Source organism: Phocoena phocoena, chromosome 5 (assembly GCF_963924675.1).
Source record: "Phocoena phocoena chromosome 5, mPhoPho1.1, whole genome shotgun sequence".
In the NCBI taxonomy this organism is placed as follows: domain Eukaryota; kingdom Metazoa; phylum Chordata; class Mammalia; order Artiodactyla; family Phocoenidae; genus Phocoena; species Phocoena phocoena.
The window spans coordinates 20,890,381-20,912,431 of NC_089223.1; the positions used below are offsets into that span (position 1 = coordinate 20,890,381).

The 22,051-nt window shown below is 42.1% G+C and overlaps 1 protein-coding gene across 1 annotated transcript in view; it reads right to left on the minus strand.

The window, feature by feature from the left end:
• The window catches only part of MAML3 (mastermind like transcriptional coactivator 3), a 426,464-nt gene that overhangs the window by 168,477 nt on the left and 235,936 nt on the right, over positions 1-22,051 (minus strand). Inside the window, exon 2 of the mRNA XM_065878219.1 lies at positions 9,529-11,037. Coding sequence (XP_065734291.1) covers positions 9,529-11,037 — 1,509 coding nt within the window. The remainder of the gene's footprint in view (positions 1-9,528; positions 11,038-22,051) is intronic.

A 22,051-nucleotide genomic window follows, 5' to 3' on the forward strand; every position in this document is an offset into this window, starting at 1 on the left:
ACTGTTTGAGTTGCTTTTAAATACAAAGAAGTTTTGATATTTCGATGTATATATGACATGCTTATCATCTTTCAGAAACTATTATACTACCCTAATGTTTAACCTTATGGTCAAAAATATTTGATTCATTTCCCTTTCATCTCATCATATATTCAATCACCAGGTTCTGTTATTCCTTTCCTCTAAATGCTGCTGTGTCTGTTTCGCCTTCAAATTTAAATGCCACATCCAGATCGAGATTCTTCCTCACTCCTACTCCAAATAGTACGTCCACTAGCTGTTCTCCCATGCCTTTCGCTTCCCTATTCTCCAAGGGTAACCTTCCCTCCAGACTGGTCAGAATCTGTATCATCTCTTAAGGAACAACCCCTTGCCCGCGCCAGAATGTCTTTCCACCACCTTCCACGCATCCAGCTCCTACTTATTCTTGGTCTGCCTCAAGGCTACTCCCCCTTGGAGGCTTCTCCTTTCCACTCCCGGCAGTCCTGACCCTCGCCTCTCTCTGCCCATGAGCCTTAATGTAGAATTTAGTAAGATGGCACTTAACCACTTGCTGCCTTGTATTTACTTGTTTCATAAGCCTTCTCATCTCCCCAACTAGATTGCCAGACACTGTAGATGATATTTTATTTTTTTTTTTTTCACAGCCATGGCCGCTGAGCCTGTGCGTCCGGAGCCTGTGCTCTGCAACGAGAGAGGCCACAACAGTGAGAGGCCCGTGTACCGCCAAAAAAAAAAATCACTCTATCCCCAAAAAGAAAAAGAAATCCAGGAAGCGCAGAGTACCCTAACTTTTCCATCTTACTTCAAACGATACAAGTCGGAGACCTTGCAGAATTTATAGTTCCATGGACAGTAACTTAAGCACATGCAAATACTGAGCAGTGAAATAAACATAGGTTGCTTTAACTGTAGTTCCAGTTATCTTATGTACTATTTCTCCAATAGAAAATGGTGATGGATTGCTTACTAACATCCACCTTCCCAAGCCTCGTCGTAGACCTACCGATTGTGCATCTTTGGCAGTGCAATCTGATCCCCTGTATCTTGAACGATTTCTCCAGGTGATTCTTAGGCCCACAAAAGTTTCAGAACGACTGTCTGACGGGTTGTAAGCTCCCTCAGTAAATAAGAATATTCTCATCCCACAAAACCTTTAAAGAGTATTCTCATAGGGGGCTAATTAAAACCTCTTTCTTCCACAGCACTATTATAAAATGAATTCCTTTCCTAAAACTTTTCTTTCTCTGCTGTTTACTCTTAGCCTCATATTTGTAAGACTCCGACAGAATATCAATCAGGATTTTCAAAATATGCCAGTATGTGGATGGGAATGACCTATTATGCCCATGAATTGGAACATGAATTGGAACATGAATTACCCATGAATTGGAACATTTCATTTATTATCTGGAATTTGGTAGTGCTTCTGCCCACGGGTTTCCCCTCAGCTGGGAGGCCCTGGATTAAGTCAGTGATGAGGGTTCTGTCAATATTTTACCTTGCATCTGAGTTGCCAGATGCTATTGGCTTAGTCAGGGTCATGGAACTTAAATTGTTTCTATAGTCCTTGAAGTAAGTCAATATTTTCAAGATTCTAAAAACTACTCAATGGTTATAACCACCAGATCTTATTCTAAAATAGCAGGATGGTCACGTTGACACTGCTGTCTTTCTGAACACATGTATTTGACATGTACATTTTATGTCAAGAGAGCACTTTAGCATTCATGAAATCAGCTCTATTAAAGCCCAAAATGTTAGAAGCAATAATGTGAAATATGCTGTAACATATAAATTTCAACATCGGACAGTATTCAATATTCAGATAGAAAGGTGTTGAAAGTCGCCAAGGAAGCCTCCGGTAGACTGAACATCCACACTTGTCTTGGATTTTCCAACTCCCTGGGATAGTGACAATAAAGTAATAGAAATGACATAAGCATCCAAAAACAAAGAGGGTGGGGGATGGAAATAGCCATCCAGGGTGTCAACAAAATTCTGGAAGATGAAAATCAGATGGCTGAGTGGTGAACGACTGAGCTGTTTAGGGAAAGCTAAATCTAATCCGGCAGTGGGGGAAGCCAGAAATAAAGCAAGATGGGTCAAGTTAAAGGATGCTGTAAAATCTCAGGAGTCAGAAGCACCTCTGAATGCCAGGGTGGGGTGCACACAAAAGGAAAATTGGCTAAAGTTCTGTTTAATGAAGAGGTGGACCAGATACACAACCCCAGACTGGAAGAAGGAGTCGGGAGAGGTGAAGCCACAAAGCTTTGGAATCCTGCATCCCAGCCCTGGCTGAGGGTGGGCTGAGGAGCCATACAAAACAGGGAAATTAAGTGAAAGTCTACAGAGTATTTACTGAGATACCCCTCACCATCACCACCACCTGCCGATTCCCTTCCTCTGCTCAGCTCCTGAAAGCCGGCCTCTAGATTTACAACTCTCTGTAACGAGGTTGGGGGAGTCTTTTCTGACTGGCCCTGGGGGGAAAAATCTGTAGACGCTGGCCTAGTGAAGTGGCTGGGTTCTAGCTCAATCCCCCTACAGTGAAGCTCCACATTTGACAAGCCCTATCTAAGCGCACAGAGCAACTAGTTAGCGTTATCGCGCCCCACCCCTTAAATAAACAAACATGTGAGAAAAGCTTTCAATGTGAAAGAAAGAAAAATAAAATGAGCATACGGAAAATGGTGCTTAGGAGAAACAGAGACAAAGCAGGGAGTACAAGAAAACTTAGTTTTAAAATGATAATTAATAGCTTTAGATCGAAAAAGGGTAAATCAGAGAACAAGGAAGAACTTATGGAAATTTAAAATGTGATAAATAAAATGTTTCATTTTAGAGTTGGAGCATAAAGTTAAGAAAATCTCACAGAATGTAGAACGAAAGGACCAAGATATGGAAAACTGAAAAGATACGAAAATTAGAGAACAATCCAGGAGGTCTGATACATGATGAATAAAAGTTCCAGAAAGTTAAAAAAAAAAGAAAAGGGAAGGGAGAAATGATCAAAAAATAATACAAGAACATATCTTAAGGACACAGTTCCAAATTAAAAGAAAGGTCATAGTACCAGACATAGTGAATGGAAAAGGGCTATATTAAAGCATACCATCAAGAAATCTTAGGGATAAAAGAAGATGTGAAAAGCTCTCAGAGGGAAAAAAGAGGTTACACACCACACATAGAGTGGGAGATCCAAACGTCACTGGACTTAGCAGTACGAAAGCCACACGATGGTGAAGAAATGCCTTTACAATTTGCACGGAGTATGTTTTCTTGACTATAATTCTACATCTGGCAAACTATGAGTCAAATGTTAGGATAAAGACATTTTCAAAAATCATTTTCATAAAAACAGTCTCCTGTGCACCATTTCTTAAGAAGCTCTGAGGATGTGCTCCACCAATTTAAGGGACTAAGCCGAGAAAGAAGAGGAGGAGGGATCAAGAAAAACAGATAATGCAACACAGAAGGGGGTGAAATATTCCAAGAATGATGGTGAAGGGCAGTTGTATGACTTCAGTTAAGCGGCAGACCAAGAAAATGTAGGACAGAAGAATATTGGCACAAGAGCATATAAGCCTTCAGGAGAGACACCGAAGGAAAGAAAGAGAGTGAGAGAGAGAGAAGGAGAAAGAGAGAGGGAAGTAGGAGGTGGGAGGAGAGGGAGGGAAGAAGAGAAAGAGGGAGAGAGAGAAAAAAAGAAAATAATAAAAAATAGAATATTTGATGTACTTGATAATAGTGAAAGTTGTACACGGTCAGAAGGGTTGAGGATAGACTGAAAGTAGGTGCAGAGATAACACCAATTGAAAAAAGAGGCAGTTAGGGCTTCCCTGGTGGCGCAGTGGTTGAGAGTCCGCCTGCCGATGCAGGGGACACGGGTTCATGCCCCGGTCTGGGAAGATCCCACATGCCGCGGAGCGGCTGGGCCCGTGAGCCATGGCCGCTGAGCCTGCGCTCCGCAACGGGAGAGGCCACAACAGTGAGAGGCCCGTGTACCGCAAAAAAAAAAAAAAAAAAAAAGAGGCAGTTATAAATTCCAGGGAAAACAGAAGGTTATACAAGAAAGGAAATATAACCATAGTATACTACGTAGCTAAACTGTGAGGCACTACGCAAAAGTCAGCCATGTAAATATGCAATACCTTCAAAATCATAATTTGTGATATATTGAGCTCTACTGAGAGTATGCGAAGAGAAAAAGAGAGGCGGTGTGTGGAGGGGGTTGTTTGTGAGGAGGCAGTGTAAGTGAGTTAAATCCTCATCTTTTATAGAACCGAACAATTGAAATATTGAGGAACAGCAGTTTATGGAGATAAATAAGAGAAAACAACTTCATGAATTGAAGCAGCTGCCTTTGGGAAGCAGAAATTAGAATGGCGGGGAGGAAGCGGGGGCTGCTGCTTCCCATGGTAAGCCTTATAGTACTATTCGATTTTTTGAACTAGGTCGTGTATTATTTGGATAAAACAAACAATACAGAATTTACAAAAACTAAACAAAGAGGCACCAAGTTTTTAAAGTTAAGAAAAATGTATCTTCAAAGAGATTTCCGTGATGTCCGTGAATACTGGAGCTCTGGTCCTTCCGTGGAGATCTTTATGGCACCAAAGCTTATAATAATATACCTCACAGGAGACCCAACAGATTTTGGTAAAATAAAATTGAAAGGGGAAAACATTCTGTAAAATATAAGCACATAGGGACTCATTATGATAGACCCAGCCACACACAGAAAACACACAAATGAAGAATAAAGTAGCAAAGTGTCTATGATTTATCTAGTCCTATGATTGCAACTAGTAAAAATTAACATCACATTTTGGAAATCATTCACTTTCCACTCTTCCCCGTAGGAATTATTCTTGGGCTCTGGGTATCCCTGTACCCTTCCTTGACCAGAAAGTAGTCATTTGCTTTTGCTTTACTTCTTTCATAGTTGCTCCATTGTTTTTTCACTTGTCGGACCCAGAGACAGAGTTTGCCATCCCAGCAATCTCATTGTTGTTCCACTGGTTCAAGATAACCACCTCCTGTCAAAGCATTGTTTTTAGACTTGCCTTTCCAGTTCTTCTATTTGATCTCAATGGCAGCTCTGTGTTATCTGTGCTAACGCTCTCCCCGTTGGAGCTGATAATCAACTGTAAACATATTTTTGGTCCAAACTTTGATCATTGCCGTCAAATGGCTTATGAAACATCCTTATGTTTAAGACACAGCGTTCTGTACTATAGAAAAATTAGTAAAAACAGAGAGAGAGAGAGAGAGAGAAAGAGAGAGAGATCGATCCTGTCTTTGAGAAACAAGATCAGGAAAAGATAATAGACACAAACCAAAGTAAGTTCTGGTTATTTCACCACAGAAACACATATTTTAAAAATTAGAGAGCAATCCAGAAGGTCCAATACAGGATGAAGAGAAGTTCCAGAAAGTGGAAAACGAGAAAAGGGAAGGGAGAAATGATCAAAGAAATAATAACAAGAGCATAACTCAGAGAAGAGTTGAAAGCATATAATGGTGGAAATTTTATTAATATTTTCATTGTCACTATTTTAGCTGATTTTCATACGAATTAAGAGAAGATTGTAAGGAACGACAGGCGATGTGGAGAGAGAAAGGAAAAGAGAGTGAAGTGTGGGGAGGAGGGGTTTGAACTATCTCCTAGAGCAGGGATTCACAACTCATATATGTAAATGAATAGAAAGTAATGATGTCACCTCAATCCTACTGGCAAATTGGATAACTAAGGATTTTTTGAAAAAAATCAATAGAATATAAACATTTAAAATATAGGGTATTTTCCTTCCTTAAAAGCATTTTTTTCCTAGTGGTAGAATTAAACATACACATATGATGAAACATTAAAAAAACTAAGCAAAGTATAAAAAGGATTGCTCAAAAAGAAACATGTACCACAACGTTCACTGCAGCACTATTTACAATAGCCAGGACATGGAAGCAACCTAAATGTCCATCAACAGATGAATGGATAAAGAAGATGTGGCACATATATACAGTGGAATACTACTCGGCCATAAAAAGGAACGAAACTGAGTTATTTGTAATGAGGTGGATGGACCTAGAGTCTGTCATACAGAGTGAAGTGAGTCCGAAAGAGAAAAACAAACAGTGTATGCTAAAGCATATATATAGAATCTAAAAAACCGGCACTGATGAACCTAGTGGCAGGACAGGAATAAAGACGCAGACATAGAGAAGGGACTTGGGGACACAGAGCAGGGAAAGGGAAGCTGGGATGAAGTGAGAGAGTAGCACTGACAGATATACACTACCAAATGTAAAATAGGTAGCTAGTGGGAAGCAGCTGCATAGCACAGGGAGATCAGCTGGGTGCTTTGAGACCACCTTGAGGGGTGGGATAGGGAGGGTGGGAGGGAGGCTCAAGAGGGAAGGGATATGGGGATATACGTATACATATAGCTGATTCACTTCGTTGTACAGCAGAAACTAACACAACATTGTAAATTAATTATACTCCAATAAAGATGAAAAGAAAAACACAATAAATAACACTCAAATAAATGAAAGAAAAGTATAAAGAGGAAAACAATAATTGTTCATAATTTTACCCACCAGAAATACCATTCTTAATATTTTAGCTATTCAGTATTTTTCTATACCTATTAAAAAACATAATTTGGATTGTGACACACAAGCTGTTATTTGATCTGCTCGTTTCACTCATACTTTGTGCATTTCCATGTGATTAATCATTCATTAATAGCATGATTTTCATGTACATTATTCATTTTTCCAAAATGCTTATTTTGGTCCTAATTTTCACAATCATAAGTAAAACCATGAGCATAACCTTTGTACATAAATCTTTGTTCAATTCTCTAATTATAAGGAATAATATGTAAATTCTGAGAAGTGGAACTATCAGATAAAACATATTCAAAATTTTGAAATAAGTTGTGTTTTTTTTTTCTCTATTTTTGGCTCCCTCTTTCTCAAAACCTCCAGGAACAAAGTGAATTTCTATTTGTTCCTGAGAGAAATGGCTTTTGCTGCAAATGTCCCAAATAAGTAAACGTCTATATAAGAAAATTATCTTGAAATAAATGTTCTAGTGTTATTGGCTTCAGTGCTCGAGTTACTCATTAAAACTAAGTGTTCATCATGGTCCTTGTGGCCAAGAAAGAGTGAAGTGAATTTTCACTAGCAACAGCAGAAAACAAATTTGAACTATACCTATGTATAATTATACTTTATATCTTGCCTGTAATTCATGCTTGTATTTGTGCAATGTACTCCCGTAGAGTGTAATTAACTATTCCAAGAGCTGTGTCAATACTTCTCCACAATCAGATAAAAGCATGAAATAAATGGTATGTTTGCAAAAAGATAGTCACATGTTTATATATGTATGTCGAAGCCTGTTTCAAACAGTGGTGAGTTAATATTTCATTAAAAAGCATGCTTTGCTTGATGGTTCTTTATGAGGTTAAGAAATGATTATTCTAATAAGGAAGATTCTGTCCATCCTGAAAGCACCTCGTGAGATGGAAGGAGGAAAGGAGGAGCTCACAGGTTTAATCTAGAAAACCATCACTTTTGTTTCTTCATCACTTGACTGAGCCCTTTCTCAACATGACCTCCGCAGCTCAAGGCTTTGGTTACTCATAGCCAGGAAAGCATAAGGACCTGAAAGAAGCACCTTCAAAATTCATGTTCCAGCAAAGACAGGAGCTTCGTCCCAAGCTGGCAAATTTCAAAAGACATTTAAGTGAGGGTGGGGAGTGAGGCTGGCTTACGTTGCACCCACGTGTCTGCAGAGTTGGAACCACTGGTCCGCTTTGGAGGAAGGACTCTACCGTAGCCGGTGTGAAAAACAGCAGATGTAGAGGCACAAGATGCCTTAAGATTAAGAGCAGACCATTCTGACAGCCCGCCATCTCATAAACCTCTGGGCTACAACAAACATCCTTGTATATTGCCTATATTCCTGCCTGCTTCAGAACTTAATATTGAAATGTGTAAAATGCTGCCTTTTTCCAATGGTATACAGAGTTTTAATGAAGCCAAGATAAGACACAGAAGTTGCCATTTCAATGATGTTTTTCTACCAGCGACTGATTGCCGTTGATGTCAACCAAGCTATAGTTTTATTTCTCCAGGCAGAATTTCTCTAGAGCTGGTCGGCACGTGCAGACAAGAAACCACTACGAGGTTCTGGGGTTGGAAGGGCTGTGAAGGACAAGCATCAAGCCACAGGGCTCAGGCCTGCCTCTGCAGGCCAGCACCACCTCCAGCCCTGCAGCCTCCATCAGGCTTGGGGAGGTGGGGTGGGGGGCTGGGGGAGGGCGCACACACGGAGATGCAGATGCAAACAGTGCCTGGTGATGCAAGATCTGCCCGCCTTTCTTCCCAGCGCTCCCAGTGCATCCCACTGTGGATGCATATCCAAGCACTAGTCTGGACCTGTTTGCACGAGGGCCCCTAAAGCAAAGACTTTCCTGCAAAGTCGCCAACTGCAATGCACATGTGGGCATCCAGGGAGGACTGAGGCGCAGAATTGTGCCTACACAACCGACAGCGGTTGGCAATAAAATGATGGCTCGTGAATTCACCCATGTCGGGGTAAGATCAGGAGAACCACGGATTTCCCTTCGCGCCCTGCCAGGCAGATGACGTGCTAAGTTAAAGGAGGGCTGGCTGCTTGCTACACTGGTCAGGGTGAGGAGAGCCGATGCTTGTCAACAAGAGTCCACTCCCCAATGGTTGCCACTCATTTTTACCATGGATCCCTGAGAGCCCTACACCCCGATACCAGGATGTCATGAAGAAAGACAGTGGGAAAGAGGAGAATTTAATAGAGCACTAAGAGACGGTCATCATCAAATTCTCCCGAATCAGAGCTGAACGAATTGGAGAGGTTTTACGAAACTCTCAAGTCACGAGGTTGAAACAGCTTCTAATGGTGCTAGTACATCAACAAATGTTAAAACGTTACACGGTCCTACAAAAATCTATCCTCCACTTCCCTTTGCAAACACAGAAAACTCTCCCACCTTTGAACGTCAAGAATCCAAATTTCCACGATTCATTGAGACAGGCCAAGGTCGTTCAGAACCTTCTCAGACGGTTATAGAGATCCCTAAACGCTCTGGCCTTCCCGCCATCCCCAGTCCTGGACCGCATGACCCGGGAGAGAAGCTACAGGAGGAGAACCACGTTCTGTCATGGGACCTCGACAGCCTGCTTCCTTCCTAGTGAGCACGTTATGTCATTTTCGCTTTCTTATCTGCTGTCCAGAATAAAAGAAGGTCGATTCCCAGGCAATCAGATACAGGAAAGCATACTGTGCCTCCTTTCCCCATCTCTCAGGAAAAAGAGGAAAAAAACCTCAAACAAACATGGTAACTACATGAGAAGATGTAGGAAGGATTTCCACAGGTGATTAACCCCCTACCACCGAAGCATGGGGAGCATCGCACGTCGACGGTCTGCAACGCACGCCGAGAGCACCTCCAAGCGCGTCCCACTTTCACTTACCTGACCGTGGGCTGGAAGCGCCGGGTAAGCCATGGGCTGATTCATCACTCCCTTCTGCTTGATGAGGAGCATGCGTTTCTGGTCCTCACTCAGGTGTGCCCTGGGGGCCTGGAGCTGCGGCTGCGGCTGCGGGGGCTGCTGCTGGATGTAGGGCATCAGGGGGTTTTTGCCGGGGTTGGCCATCGGGGGCGTCATCCTCTGACTCAAGTCTGCATTAAAATGGGTCAGAGGCTTAGTGTTGCCGTATGTAAGAATACCGTGCTGTTTGTTTGAGGAGTTTGTACCCAGGTTATTTGGCTGTTGATTGATCATATTCATGTGGTTCGGAGGGAGGTAGTTATTCATGGTCGTCTTCTGCAGGTTGTTGGCCATCGGAGGCACTATAGGATTTTGGTTGTTAAAGGCTTGGGGGTACATCATCGGGCTATTTGGTTTTTCCGCAGGGAAAGCTGCTCCGTAGGGACTGGATGGAGGCCCTAAAGGAGACCAACTTGCAGTCTGACTTGAGTGTTGCTGCTGCTTCTGCTGCATGAGTTTGGCCCTTTGCTGCTGCTGGGCCGCCATCTGCTTGAGCTGCTCAGCCGGAGACAGCTCAGAGCCGGGCACAGCACCAGGCCCCGACCCTGAACCAGCCACTGGCACGGCGGCCGGATTAAGGAGATAACCATTCCCAGGCCGAGGGGGAGCCTGGCCTGGAGTGTGGGCTTGGTTTGGAGTTTGAGGGGACTGGACAGCACAGTTTGCTGGGGAGCCGGCAGGGTTGGGGGCCGCGGGAGTGCTGGCCATGGAAGGTAAACTGGTGGCCGTGGAGACAGTAGAAAAGGGAGGGCCAGAAGAAGAAGGCCGGGCCTGGGGAGAGCCAATGGAGACGTGGGCAAAAGGAGAGTGAGATGATGGGTCACTCTTCGCGCTGGAGCTCTCCTGGGAGACGGGGGTCTCCGTGGCCGGCTGTGAGAACTCTGGTTCCTTCTTCTCTTCAAAGTCTTCGTTGAACAGGTCCTGTATGTCATCTTCGGGAACTGTGTTGGCCAGTTCATCTATTAATTCTTGCCACTCCTGATCATTCAGGTTAATGTCTGAGAACAGCTTGTTCTGATTCGAAAGAGACGTTTCTGATGTGTCTATGCAAGTAGGGTCATCTAGAGGTTCTTGTTTGAGGTCCTTGCTCTGCAAGATGGTGAAGCTGTCCTCCAGGTCACTGCAACCATTCACAGGAATTTTAAGTTCTGGGAGTCTCCCATTCTTACTCAGATCTTCCAGAAGCCCAGGAGTGTGAGTCCCACTGTTCTGCAAGGGCAAAGAAGGCTTCAGGTCAAGTTGGTGAAGAGGAGAAGCTGAAGACAGTGGCATATTGTTGGCCAAATTGTTGATGGCTTCCATCCCTGTAGGGATGTCCTTTCGTATTCGCTTGCTAGTTGGAGAAAAACTCCCATCACAAGCACCATTCTGCTGGTCTCCATTAAGGGGTGATCGGGCTCCTTCCAACTTCCTTTTCACAGTCTCTTGGAGCTGGAAGAGAAACAGGAAAGAGAATGACTAAATCTCCGAGTCATGGTTTACTTACTCATTAAGCATGGTGGTATGCATCGCGACGAACTCATTTTTAGGTGGTTTAGAACACATCAGAAAGATGTTATACTTCTAATTTCAAAATTGGCCAGGCTTCAATTCAAATTCTACGGGAAAAGGTTTTGCCCAAAAGCAGCGCTCACACGGCTAAGAGATAGAAAGCAAACTAATGACTGGAGGGTGGAACAAAAGGAAAGAAAGAGTTAAGGCAATAACTCTCCTATTGGGAAGCATCGTCATATTATTATTTTTCAAATGAATGCTACGTGTGAGACTTGGACCAAAATGCGTCATGCTCTAGAAAGGTGCTAAAACCTATCTTAAGTTCTTGTCGCATCTGACTTGAGAACGTTAAGGAATTAAAGCAACAATACTTTAAAGAACACTGAAAATCCTCTAAGATTACGGAATTTAACACATTTACTGAATAACACAGAAATGAAGATTAGTGGTTAACATAACCAGAAACTTCGTTTTGGTTCTTATTTTACTTGACCTCCCAGCACTTTGTGACACAGTAGCCTGCTCTGTTCTAAAAGTGTGCTTCCACGGGTTTCCACGATACCACACTTTTCTGGATTTCCTTCGTTCTTTCCATCTGTGCTTTCTCAGTCTCTTATGTATTCTTCTTTCGCTCTCCTAAGTGCTGGGATTCTTCACTGTTTGGTCTTAAGCTTCCTTCTGCTTCCAAGGCACAGTACATGTTGTTTTCTTTTCTTGGAAGATACTTCTCCCCTTCCCCTGGTAATAGCTACTCATCTTCCAGGTTGTAGCTTAGACTTCACTTCCTCTAGGAAATCTTCTCTCACATCCCTTCACCCCAACTACAATAGGTACCTCCTCTGACCCACCTGCACTGGGTTGGAAATCCTGGAATATGTTTTTCTGAGCAACCTCTACTTGCCCATTATAGCTTCTACCGTACTTTGGGGCAATTGCTTAAGTGTCTGTTTAGTGAGCTCCAAGAAGGACTACAGCTGACTTGCTTACTGTGTATCTGTGGGGCTGCAGGTAGTGTTCAGTTCAAGTTCATAGCAGTGGTTAATAGTGGCAAAAATGAATGATTCTATTGTTTAATTCACAGAGGCTGAAGGAGGTGAGCTTGGATCAGAGCAGGAGGCAACTCCATTGACATTAAAGAATGCTTGACTTTGAGCTTCTACATTCCTGGTAATGGAGTCTCTCACCCTGGAGAGTGTTGTGTCCATTTAACTGGACTCCTTTGAAAAGCCCGGGGGAAACGCTTCGTGGATGATGACAAAGGGAAGGCAAACTGGGTTAGACAGAGGTTTCAGTAACTTTGCAGAGCTGAAGGTACAAGGCAGAGTGACCTGAGGAAGGAGGGAAGAGGCAGAAGAGCCCCCCTTGGGCACTCTCCTATCCTTGCCAGAGGGGTTGCATATCACAGGAGCAAGGGGGGAGAGGGGCAGGCTGCCCTCTGACGCTGCACTCACACATGGAACTGGGAAGGCTCCCCAGGCGCCACCTGTAGAATAAAACCCTTCCGGAGACAATCTGGGGGATTCTAAGAAGTGCTACTTTATTGCCTTTCTCTCATAAGTAGAGAATTCCATTTTAAAAGGAAACAAAAGAGGTTCTTAAGTAAAAATCCAGTCTTAACCCTTGCTCCTAAACTTTCTATTTTTAATCACCAAACATTCTGTAGTTGCTTGGTAGGTGTTCCTGAATTTCTGAAAACAAGGCCCCAACTGGGACACACTGGGATTTGACTTCAAACAAGATCTGGCTCAATCCATCATCTTAGGTAGAACCTGCTAGAAAATTACGTTATTTATTGAACAAACCAGGAAACCATGGTTCTGATCGTAGATATGGCAGATACTTGAATGTAGCTCCAACACACAGTGGCAAGTTCAGATATGACAGCTTCAGGGTCTAAAGGAAGTAAAGCTCGGGGCCCTCGGCACTTCCTGCAGGGATGTTAACCTTAAAAAATCAGGCACTTGTCTTAAAAATGAACCTGACTTTACTTTTAAAACTACAGGTCCACAATTCTGTTCTAGGCCATGAAATGGACGGGGCAGGATGGAGAAATAAAGGCAAATGCTCTGTTTGTTCCACTGGAAAACAGTGGTGGCCGAGACCATGGAGACAGACAGGTCTGGCTGGGAACACCAAGCCTCACCTCTTATCAGCAGAGCAGGCCTAGGTGGGTGAGTCAGAATAGGGCAGTAGCACAGGGAGATCAGCTCGGTGCTTTGTGACCACCTAGAGGGGTGGGATAGGGAGGGTGGGAGGGAGAGGCAAGAGAGAGGAGATATGGGGTATATGTATATGTATAGCTGATTCACTTTGTTATAAAGCAGAAACTAACACACCGTTGTAAAGCAATCATACTCCAGTAAAGATGTTAAAAAAAAAAAAAAAAGGAATAGTAACACAGAACAGTAATAGTAACAGTAACACAGAAACAGCCCTACTGGCCCTGGAGTTAGAAAGCCTGGCTTCGAACCCAAGAAACCCTACCTAAGAGTTAATACATATAAATATTGTCTGATACTTCATAAATGTTAGCTACGATACCCTCCATTAGAAAGTGAGTTACATGAAGGTAGGGATTTTTCTGCTTTATTCCACTACTGGGCCCCTAGTAGCTCAAAGTAGATAATAAATACATGTTGAATGAATGAATCCTGGAAAACTTATTTAAACTCTCCTAAGCTTTGGATGCCTTATCTGTAAAATGGGTTAATAATATCTAGCTCCTATAGTTACTGTGAGGATGAAGTAATATGGAAAGCACTTAGCTTCATGTCTGGTATCGTGTAAGCACCCACTAAGCCTTAGCTACTACTATTTTAAAGACACAATTAAAATTTTTTAAAATGCAGTGATATCAATAGTCACAACTGCAGCTGAGATAGATTAGTTTCTGGATCTCTAAATACAAATAGGTAAAATGATAATACTTCTGTTCCCTAGCCTGCAAACGCCTAACGCTTTCCAAGCACCTTGTATAGCTTTTTAAATATGAACAACAAAAGATCAAATTTGCAATTCAAGCCTGAGTCCAAGTGCTAATGTATTTGTGTCCTAGATTGTAGAACAGCACTGGATGGTTGAGGTTCATATCAAATACATTTCCAGGATGCAACCTGAATGGAGCTACTGAGTATTTCCTTTTCCTTCAGGGCCTAGAGTTCTCCATTGCTGGCCCCTTTAACCCAAATCTTGACATATATATCCTGTACCAGCGTTGGAAATGTAAGAAAGACATCATGGAAGATACACTGAAACCATGTTATAGTTTTTAGTTGTATCCAAAATAGCAGAGCCATCTAAGCATCCCTCCTGTGTCCCATCATCCTTTGCTAGTCTAACTCTCTCCTCATTCCCTCTTGGGAGATAGACGGAGAGTGGGCAGGAGGAGAGGAACTTGCAAGCACTGTGCTCAGTGAGCATGAGAACGGGGCAATGTCCTGCGGACGCCCCAGCCCCTCAAGGATTCAGGTCAGGGTCTCATCCCGAAGAGCCTTATCTCAGGAAGTCCCTGGCCCTTCTGCCTCCCAAAGCTGGAAGCCTCCTTAGTACAATCTGTGCTCTTGTGGAAGAATCACAGGGACTCTTGACCGAACTTCAGCTTCCTTGTTCCGGTATTCTTGTATTATTACATACACGTTTGCTCCCATTAAGGGAGGCTGTGGTGCCAGGAGCTGAAGTTGCTGTTCATCCCCTGCCTAGTACAATGGGGGCCGCTCTCATATGTCAGTTACTCTAAGGGAAACCATTCCTCCTCCACAGTGGCTCCAGCACGAGTCTCTCGCCTATAGTGTGGCTTGATGGCGTGTGTTTCTGTCAAACTGTGTGTGTGTGTGTGTGTGTGTGAGAGAGAGGGAGAGGGAGAGAGAGAGGGAGAGAGAGAGGGAGAGAGAGAGAGAGAGAGAGAGAGAGAGAGAGAGAGAGAGAGAGAGAGAGAGAGAGAGACTTAGAGGCAGGGAGATACAGAATGGGTTTGGGAGTGGTGATATGACACCCAGACCAGTAGTAATAAGAACAGCTGTGTACCTTTGGGGTTCTAAAGCACTTTTACATAGGATCGTATATTATCCTCATAGCACATCTTTGGGGCAGGTCATGTGCTGGTCTGATGGTTCAACAGAGAAAAGGGCAGTGTTTCGGAGGAGGTGGAATGGGGAGGGTGGATGACACCCAGAACGAGGAAGCACATGGCTAAGAGAGCTAGGCCTCTGCGGACGTTGCCAGCAGATTCTAACGGGTCCCCTGGGCCAGTGTGTCCATGATGAAGATATTCTTTCTTCCTTTAGACTCTTAGCAGTGCTAGTAAGCTAAAAAAAAAAAAAAACTCTCATTGACTTGTCCCAGACTTTGAATGAAATTGGGGAGAATCACGGAGCTTGGGAATAAAAATGATGGTCCTACTATTAAAATAATGAAGATTTTAGGATAGATGATATTGGGGCTAACTATCAGATTCCTGTCTCTTACTCCTAATGATTCTAAAAGGTGGGTAGGATTTACTAGAACCACTTACAGAGGAGAAACTTTAGGTACAGTGAGATTAAGCACTGTGTCCCAGATTACAGAGCTGCGGGTTGCGGGGAAGGGCGGGTGCTCAACCCGGATTCAAATTCAGACTCAGGTGTGACTGCACGGCCCACACTCCTGATTCATGCAGGCGGTGAAGCACAGTCATGCCTTCGTCAATGGCCCTGGGCTCCCATGCTAATCGTGATAAAGTTCTTTCAGACTGTTTTCAGGACTCATCCTTACTTGATTCCACCCTCTCCCCACCATCCCAAACCAGTTACACTTTGAGGACTAACTGTTCTCATCCTTAACGATTTTTATTCTCATTTTCCACCCCTGACGCCACTACCTTGGTTCAGATCATCAACACTGCTCTCATGATTTCTGTAGCAGCTCTTGACTAGCCTCTCTGCTCCAGTCTTGCCTCTTCTCCAACCGATTCTCTGTGTTGTGGCTGTGATTTTCTTTATAAAATGTGGACCCAGGGCTTCCCTGGTGGTGAAGTGGTCGAGAGTCCGCCTGCCGATGCAGGGGACGCGGGTTCGTGACCCAGTCCGGGAAGATCCCACATGCCGCGGAGCGGCTGCGCCCATGAGCCATGGCCACTGAGCCTGCGGGTCCAGAGCCTGTGCTCCGCAACGGGAGAGGCCACAGCGGTGAGAGGCCCGCGTACCGCAAAAAAAAAAAAAAAAATATGTGGACCCATTCTTCACTTGCAGCTCCTCTGGAGCTGTCTGCTGTCGTCAGCATCATCTAAGGCTCACACACCGACCCTCCACAACTTGATCCTCACTCCCTGCTTGTCTCTCCAGTCTCAGCTGTCACCTCCAACCTTCTTCCCCTCCACTGGCCCTCCAACACCAAGCAACTCTAAACCTTCAGTTACTCTTAATGATTTGCCATAGTCGGGATGCATGGCGTTTGTTCTCTGTCTCTCCGAGTCTTTGTATATGTTATACTCTCACCCAACTTCTTCACCCGACCAATTCTATTCGTCCATCACCATTCAGTTTAGACATTACGTTCTATACAGTCTCTCTTGAAAGCCCCTCCCCACACCTTCAAATCTTGGAGACCCTCTGTGTGCTCCCAAGGCATCCTCGTACATATCATACCATAACGGCTTGCCTTTTCCTTCATAAGATTGTACGAAAGAATGAAAACTAAAAAGATTTCTCAAACAACCACACTCAGTTTGTGTTAACAAGATCCCTAAAGCAGGCATTTGAAAATGTTGGCCTGTATGGTGTTTTAATGACAATTGAATAAATGTACAATTTATTTTGGTTATTTTAAAATGCTGGAGATGGCTCATAGACTGTCCCTTCCGTAAGATTTTTGAGGACTCTAAGGGTCCAGGAAACCTATGCTGAGACCAACTCAAGAGCATATGAAGAGCATCGTGGAAAGGAAAAGTGAACCTGAAACCCAGAGACTTTATATAACATTACCAAGGTCAAGTGTTTTGACATGGATGTGAACTCAAAATGCTGGATGTTTTCATAGTTGAATTGTAAATTTCCTTACAAAGGTTTCAAGTGGTTTTCACCTGCCAAAGCGCCCCCTCCAACCAAAAGTGTGAGTGAACTTCCTTCACCAAATATTAGAGACAAAAGTATTTCCCAAGAATTAAAGATCCATTGGAATCTCAGCCTGCAGATGCTATAACTAATTTAGAGGCTCCAAGAGAACATTCTGGTCATTCTGATCTGCTCTGGTCAAACCAGAAGATGATTGGGTTTAACCATATCAATTTTCATATGCTTATTTTCTTCTCATTCGACCAGCAGATAATAAGCATATGAAGACACAGATAATTTTTTAACATCTTTATTGGAGTATAATTGCTTTACAATGGTGTTAGTTTCTGCTTTACAACAAAATGAATCAGTTATATATATACATATCTTCCCAGATCTCTTCCCTCTTATGTCTCCCTCCCTCCCACCCTCCCTATCCCACCCCTCCAGGCGGTCACAAAGCACCGAGCTGATCTCCCTGTGCTATGCAGCTGCTTCCCACTAGCTATCTACCTTACGTTTGGTAGTGTATATATGTCCATGCCTCTCCCTTGCTTTGTCACACCTTACCCTTCCCCCTCCCCATATCCTCAAGTCCATTCTCTAGCAGGTCTGTGTCTTTATTCCTGTCTTACCCCTAGGTTCTTCAAGACATTATTTTTTTCTTAAATTCCATATACATGTGTTAGCATATGGTATTTGTCTCTCTCTTTCTGACTTACTTTCTGACTCTGTGTGACAGACTCTAGGTTTATCCACCTCATTACTAATAGCTCAATTTCATTCCTTTTTATGGCTGAGTAATATTCCATTGTATATATGTGCCACATCTTCTTTATCCTTTCATCCTATGATGGACACTTAGGTTGTTTCCATCTCCGGGCTATTGTAAACAGAGCTGCAATGAACATTTTGGTACATGACTCTTTTTGAATTATGGTTTTCTCAGGGTACATGCCCAGTAGTGGGATTGCTGGGTCATATGGTAGTTATATTTGTAGTTTTTTAAGGAACCTCCATACTGTTCTCCACAGTGGCTGTATCAATTTACATTCCTACAAACAGTGCAAGAGGGTCCCTTTTCTCCACACCCTCTCCAGCATTTATTGTTTGTAGATTTTTTGATGATGGCCATTCTGACTGGTGTGAGATAATATCTCATTGTAGTTTTGATTTGCATTTCTCTAATGATTAGTGATGTTGAGCATTCTTTCATGTGTTTGTTGGCAGTCTGTATATCTTCTTCGGAGAAATGTCTATTTAGGTCTTCTGCTCATTTCTGGATTGGGTTGTTTGTTTTTTCGTTATTAAGCTGCATGAGCTGCTTATAAATTTTGGAGATTAATCCTTTGTCAGTTGCTTCATTTGCAAATATTTTCTCCCATTCTGAGGGTTGTCTTTTGGCCTTGTTTATGGTTTCCTTTGCTGTGCAAAAGCTTTGAACTTTCATTAGGTCCCATTTGTTTATGTTTGTTTTTATTTCCATTTCACTAGGAGGTGGGTCAAAAAGGATCTTGCTGTGATTTATGTTATAGAGTGTCCTGCCTATATCTTCCTCTAAGAGTTTGATAGTTTCTGGCCTTACATTTAGGTTTTTAATCCATTTTGAGCTTATTTTTGTGTATGGTGTTAGGGAGTGATCTAATCTCATACTTTTACATGTACCTGTCCAGTTTTCCCAGCACCACTTATTGAAGAGGCTGTCCTTTCTCCACTGTACATTCCTGCCTCCTTTATCAAAGATAAGGTGAACACATGTGCGTGGGTTTATCTCTGGGCTTTCTATCCTGTTCCATTGATCTATCATTCTCTTTTTGTGCCAGTACCATACTGTCTTGATTACTGTAGCTTTGTAGTATAGTCTGAAGTCAGGAAGCCTGATTCCTCCAGCTTCATTTTTTGTTCTCAAGATTGCTTTGGCTATTCAGGGTCCTTTTTGTTTCCATACAAATTGTGAAATTTTTTGTTCTAGTTCTGTGAAAAATGCCAGTGGTAGTTTGATAGGGATTGCACTGAATCTGTAGATTGCTTTGGGTAGTAGAGTCATTTTCACAATGTTGATTCTTCCAATCCAAGAACATGGTATATCTCTCCATCTATTTGTATCATCTTTAATTTCTTTCATCAGTGTCTTATAATTTTCTGCATACAGGTCTTTTGTCTCCTTAGGTAGGTTTATTCCTAGAAATTTTATTCTTTTTGTTGCAGTGGTAAATGGGAGTGTTTTCTTGATTTCACTTGCAGATTTTTCATCATTAGTGTATAGGAATGCCAGAGATTTCTGTGCATTAATTTTGTATCCTGCTACTTTACCAAATTCATTGATTAGCTCTAGTAGTTTTCTGGTAGCATCTTTAGGATTCTCTATGTATAGTATCATGTCATCTGCAAACAGTGACAGCTTTACTTCTTCTTTTCCGATTTGGATTCCTTTTACTTCCTTTTCTTCTCTGAGTGCTGTGGCTAAAACTTCCAAATTATGTTGAATAAGAGTGGTGAGAGTGGACAACCTTGTCTTGTTCCTGATCTTAGTGGAAATGCGTTCAGTTTTTCACCATTGAGGACGATGTTGGCTGTGGGTTTGTCATATACAGTCTTTACTATGTTGAGGAAAGTTCCCTCTATGCCTACTTTCTGCAGGGTTTTTATCATAAATGGGTGTTGAATTTTGTTGAAAGCTTTCTCTGCATCTATTGAGATGATCATATGGTTTTTCTCCTTCAATTTGTTAATATGGTGCATCACGTTGATTGATTTGCATATATTGAAGAATCCTTGCATTCCTGGAATAAACCTCACTTGATCATGGTGTATGATCCGTTTAACGTGCTGTTGGATTCTGTTTGCTAGTATTTTGTTGAGGATTTTTACATCTATGTTCATCAGTGATATTGGCCCGTAGTTTTCTTTCTTTGTGATATCCTTGTCTGGTTTTGGTATCAGGGTGATGGTGGCCTCATAGAATCAGTTTGGGAGTGTTCCTCCCTCTGCTATATTTTGTAAGAGTTTGAGAAGGATAGGTGTTAGCTCTTCTCTAAATGTTTGATAGAATTCGCCTGTGAAGCCATCTGGTCCTGGGCTTTTGTTTGTTGGAAGATTTTTAATCACAGTTTCAATTTCAGTGCTTGTGGTTGGTCTGTTCATATTTTCTATTTCTTCCTGATTCAGTCTTGGCAGGTTGTGCATTTCTAAGAATTTGTCCATTTCTTCCAGGTTGTCCATTTTATTGGTACAGAGTTGCCTGTAGTAATCTCTCATGATCTTTTGTATTTCTGCAGTGTCAGTTGTTACTTCTCCTTTTTCATTTCTAATTCTATTGATTTGAGTCTTCTCCCTTTTTTTCTTGATGAGTCTGGCTAATGGTTTATCAATTTTGTTTATCTTCTCAAAGAACCAGCTTTTAGTTTTATTGATCTTTGCTATCATTTCCTTCATTTCTTTTTCATTTATTTCTGATCTGATCTTTACGATTTCTTTCCTTCTGCTAACTTTGGGTTCTTTTTGTTCTTCTTTCTCTAATTGCTTTAGGTGCAAGGTTAGGTTGTTTATTCGAGATGTTTCCTGTTTCTTAAGGTAGGACTGTATTGCTATAAACTTCCTCTTAGAACTGCTTTTGCTGCATCCTATAGATTTTGGGTCGTCGTGTCTCCATTGTCATTTTTCTAGGTATTTTTTTATTTCCTCTTTAATTTCTTCAGTGATCACTTCGTTATTAAGTAGTGTATTGTTTAGCCTCCATGTGTTTGTATTTTTTACAGATCTTTTCCTGTAATTGATATCTAGTCTCATAGCATTGTGGTCGGAAAAGATATTTGATACAATTTCAATTTTCTTAAATTTACCAAGGCTTGATTTGTGACCCAAGATATGATCTATCCTGGAGAATGTTCCATGAGCACTTGAGAAAAATGTGTATTCTGTTGTTTTTGGATGGAATGTCCTATAAATATCAATTAAGTCCATCTTGTTTAATGTATCATTTAAAGCTTGTGTTTCCTTATTTATTTTCATTTTGCATGACCTGTCCATGGGTGAAAGTGGGGTGTTAAAGTCCCCTACTATGAATGTGTTACTGTCGATTTCCCCTTTCATGGCTGTTAGTATTTGCCTTATGTATTGAGGTGCTCCTGTGTTGGGTGCATAAATATTTACAATTGTTATACCTTCTTCTTGGATCGATCCCTTGATCATTATGTAGTGTCCTTCTTTGTCTCTTCTAATAGTCTTTATTTTAAAGTCTATTTTGTCTGATATGAGAATTGCCACTCCAGCTTTCTTTTGGTTTCCATTTGCATGAAATATCTTTTTCCATCCCCTTACTTTCAGTCTGTATGTGTGCCTAGGTCTGAAGTGGGTCTCTTGTAGACAGCAAATATATGGGTCTTGTTTTTGTATCCATTCAGCCAATCTGTGTCTTTTGGTGGGAGCATTTAGTCCATTTACATTTAAGGTAATTATTGATATGTATGTTCCTATTCCCATTTCCTTAATTGTTTTGGGTTCGTTATTATAAGTCTTTTCCTTCTCTTGTGTTTCTTGCCCAGAGAAGTTCCTTTAGCAGTTGTTGTAGAGCTGGTTTGGTGGTGCTGAACTCTCTCAGCTTTTGCTTGTCTGTAAAAGGTTTTAATTTCTCCATCAAATCTGAATTAGATCCTTGCTGGGTAGAGAGTAATCTTGGTTGTAGTATTTTCTCCTTCAACACTTTAAATATGTCCTGCCAGTCCCTTCTGGCTTGCAGTGTTTCTGCTAAAAGATCAGCTGTTAACCTTATGGGGATCCCTTGTGTGTTATTTGTTGTTTTTCCCTTGCTGCTTTCAATATTTTTTCTTTGTATTTAATTTTTGACAGTTTGATTAATATGTGTCTTGGCGTGTTTCTCCTTGGATTTATCCTGTATGGGACTCTCTGTGCTTCCTGGACTTGAT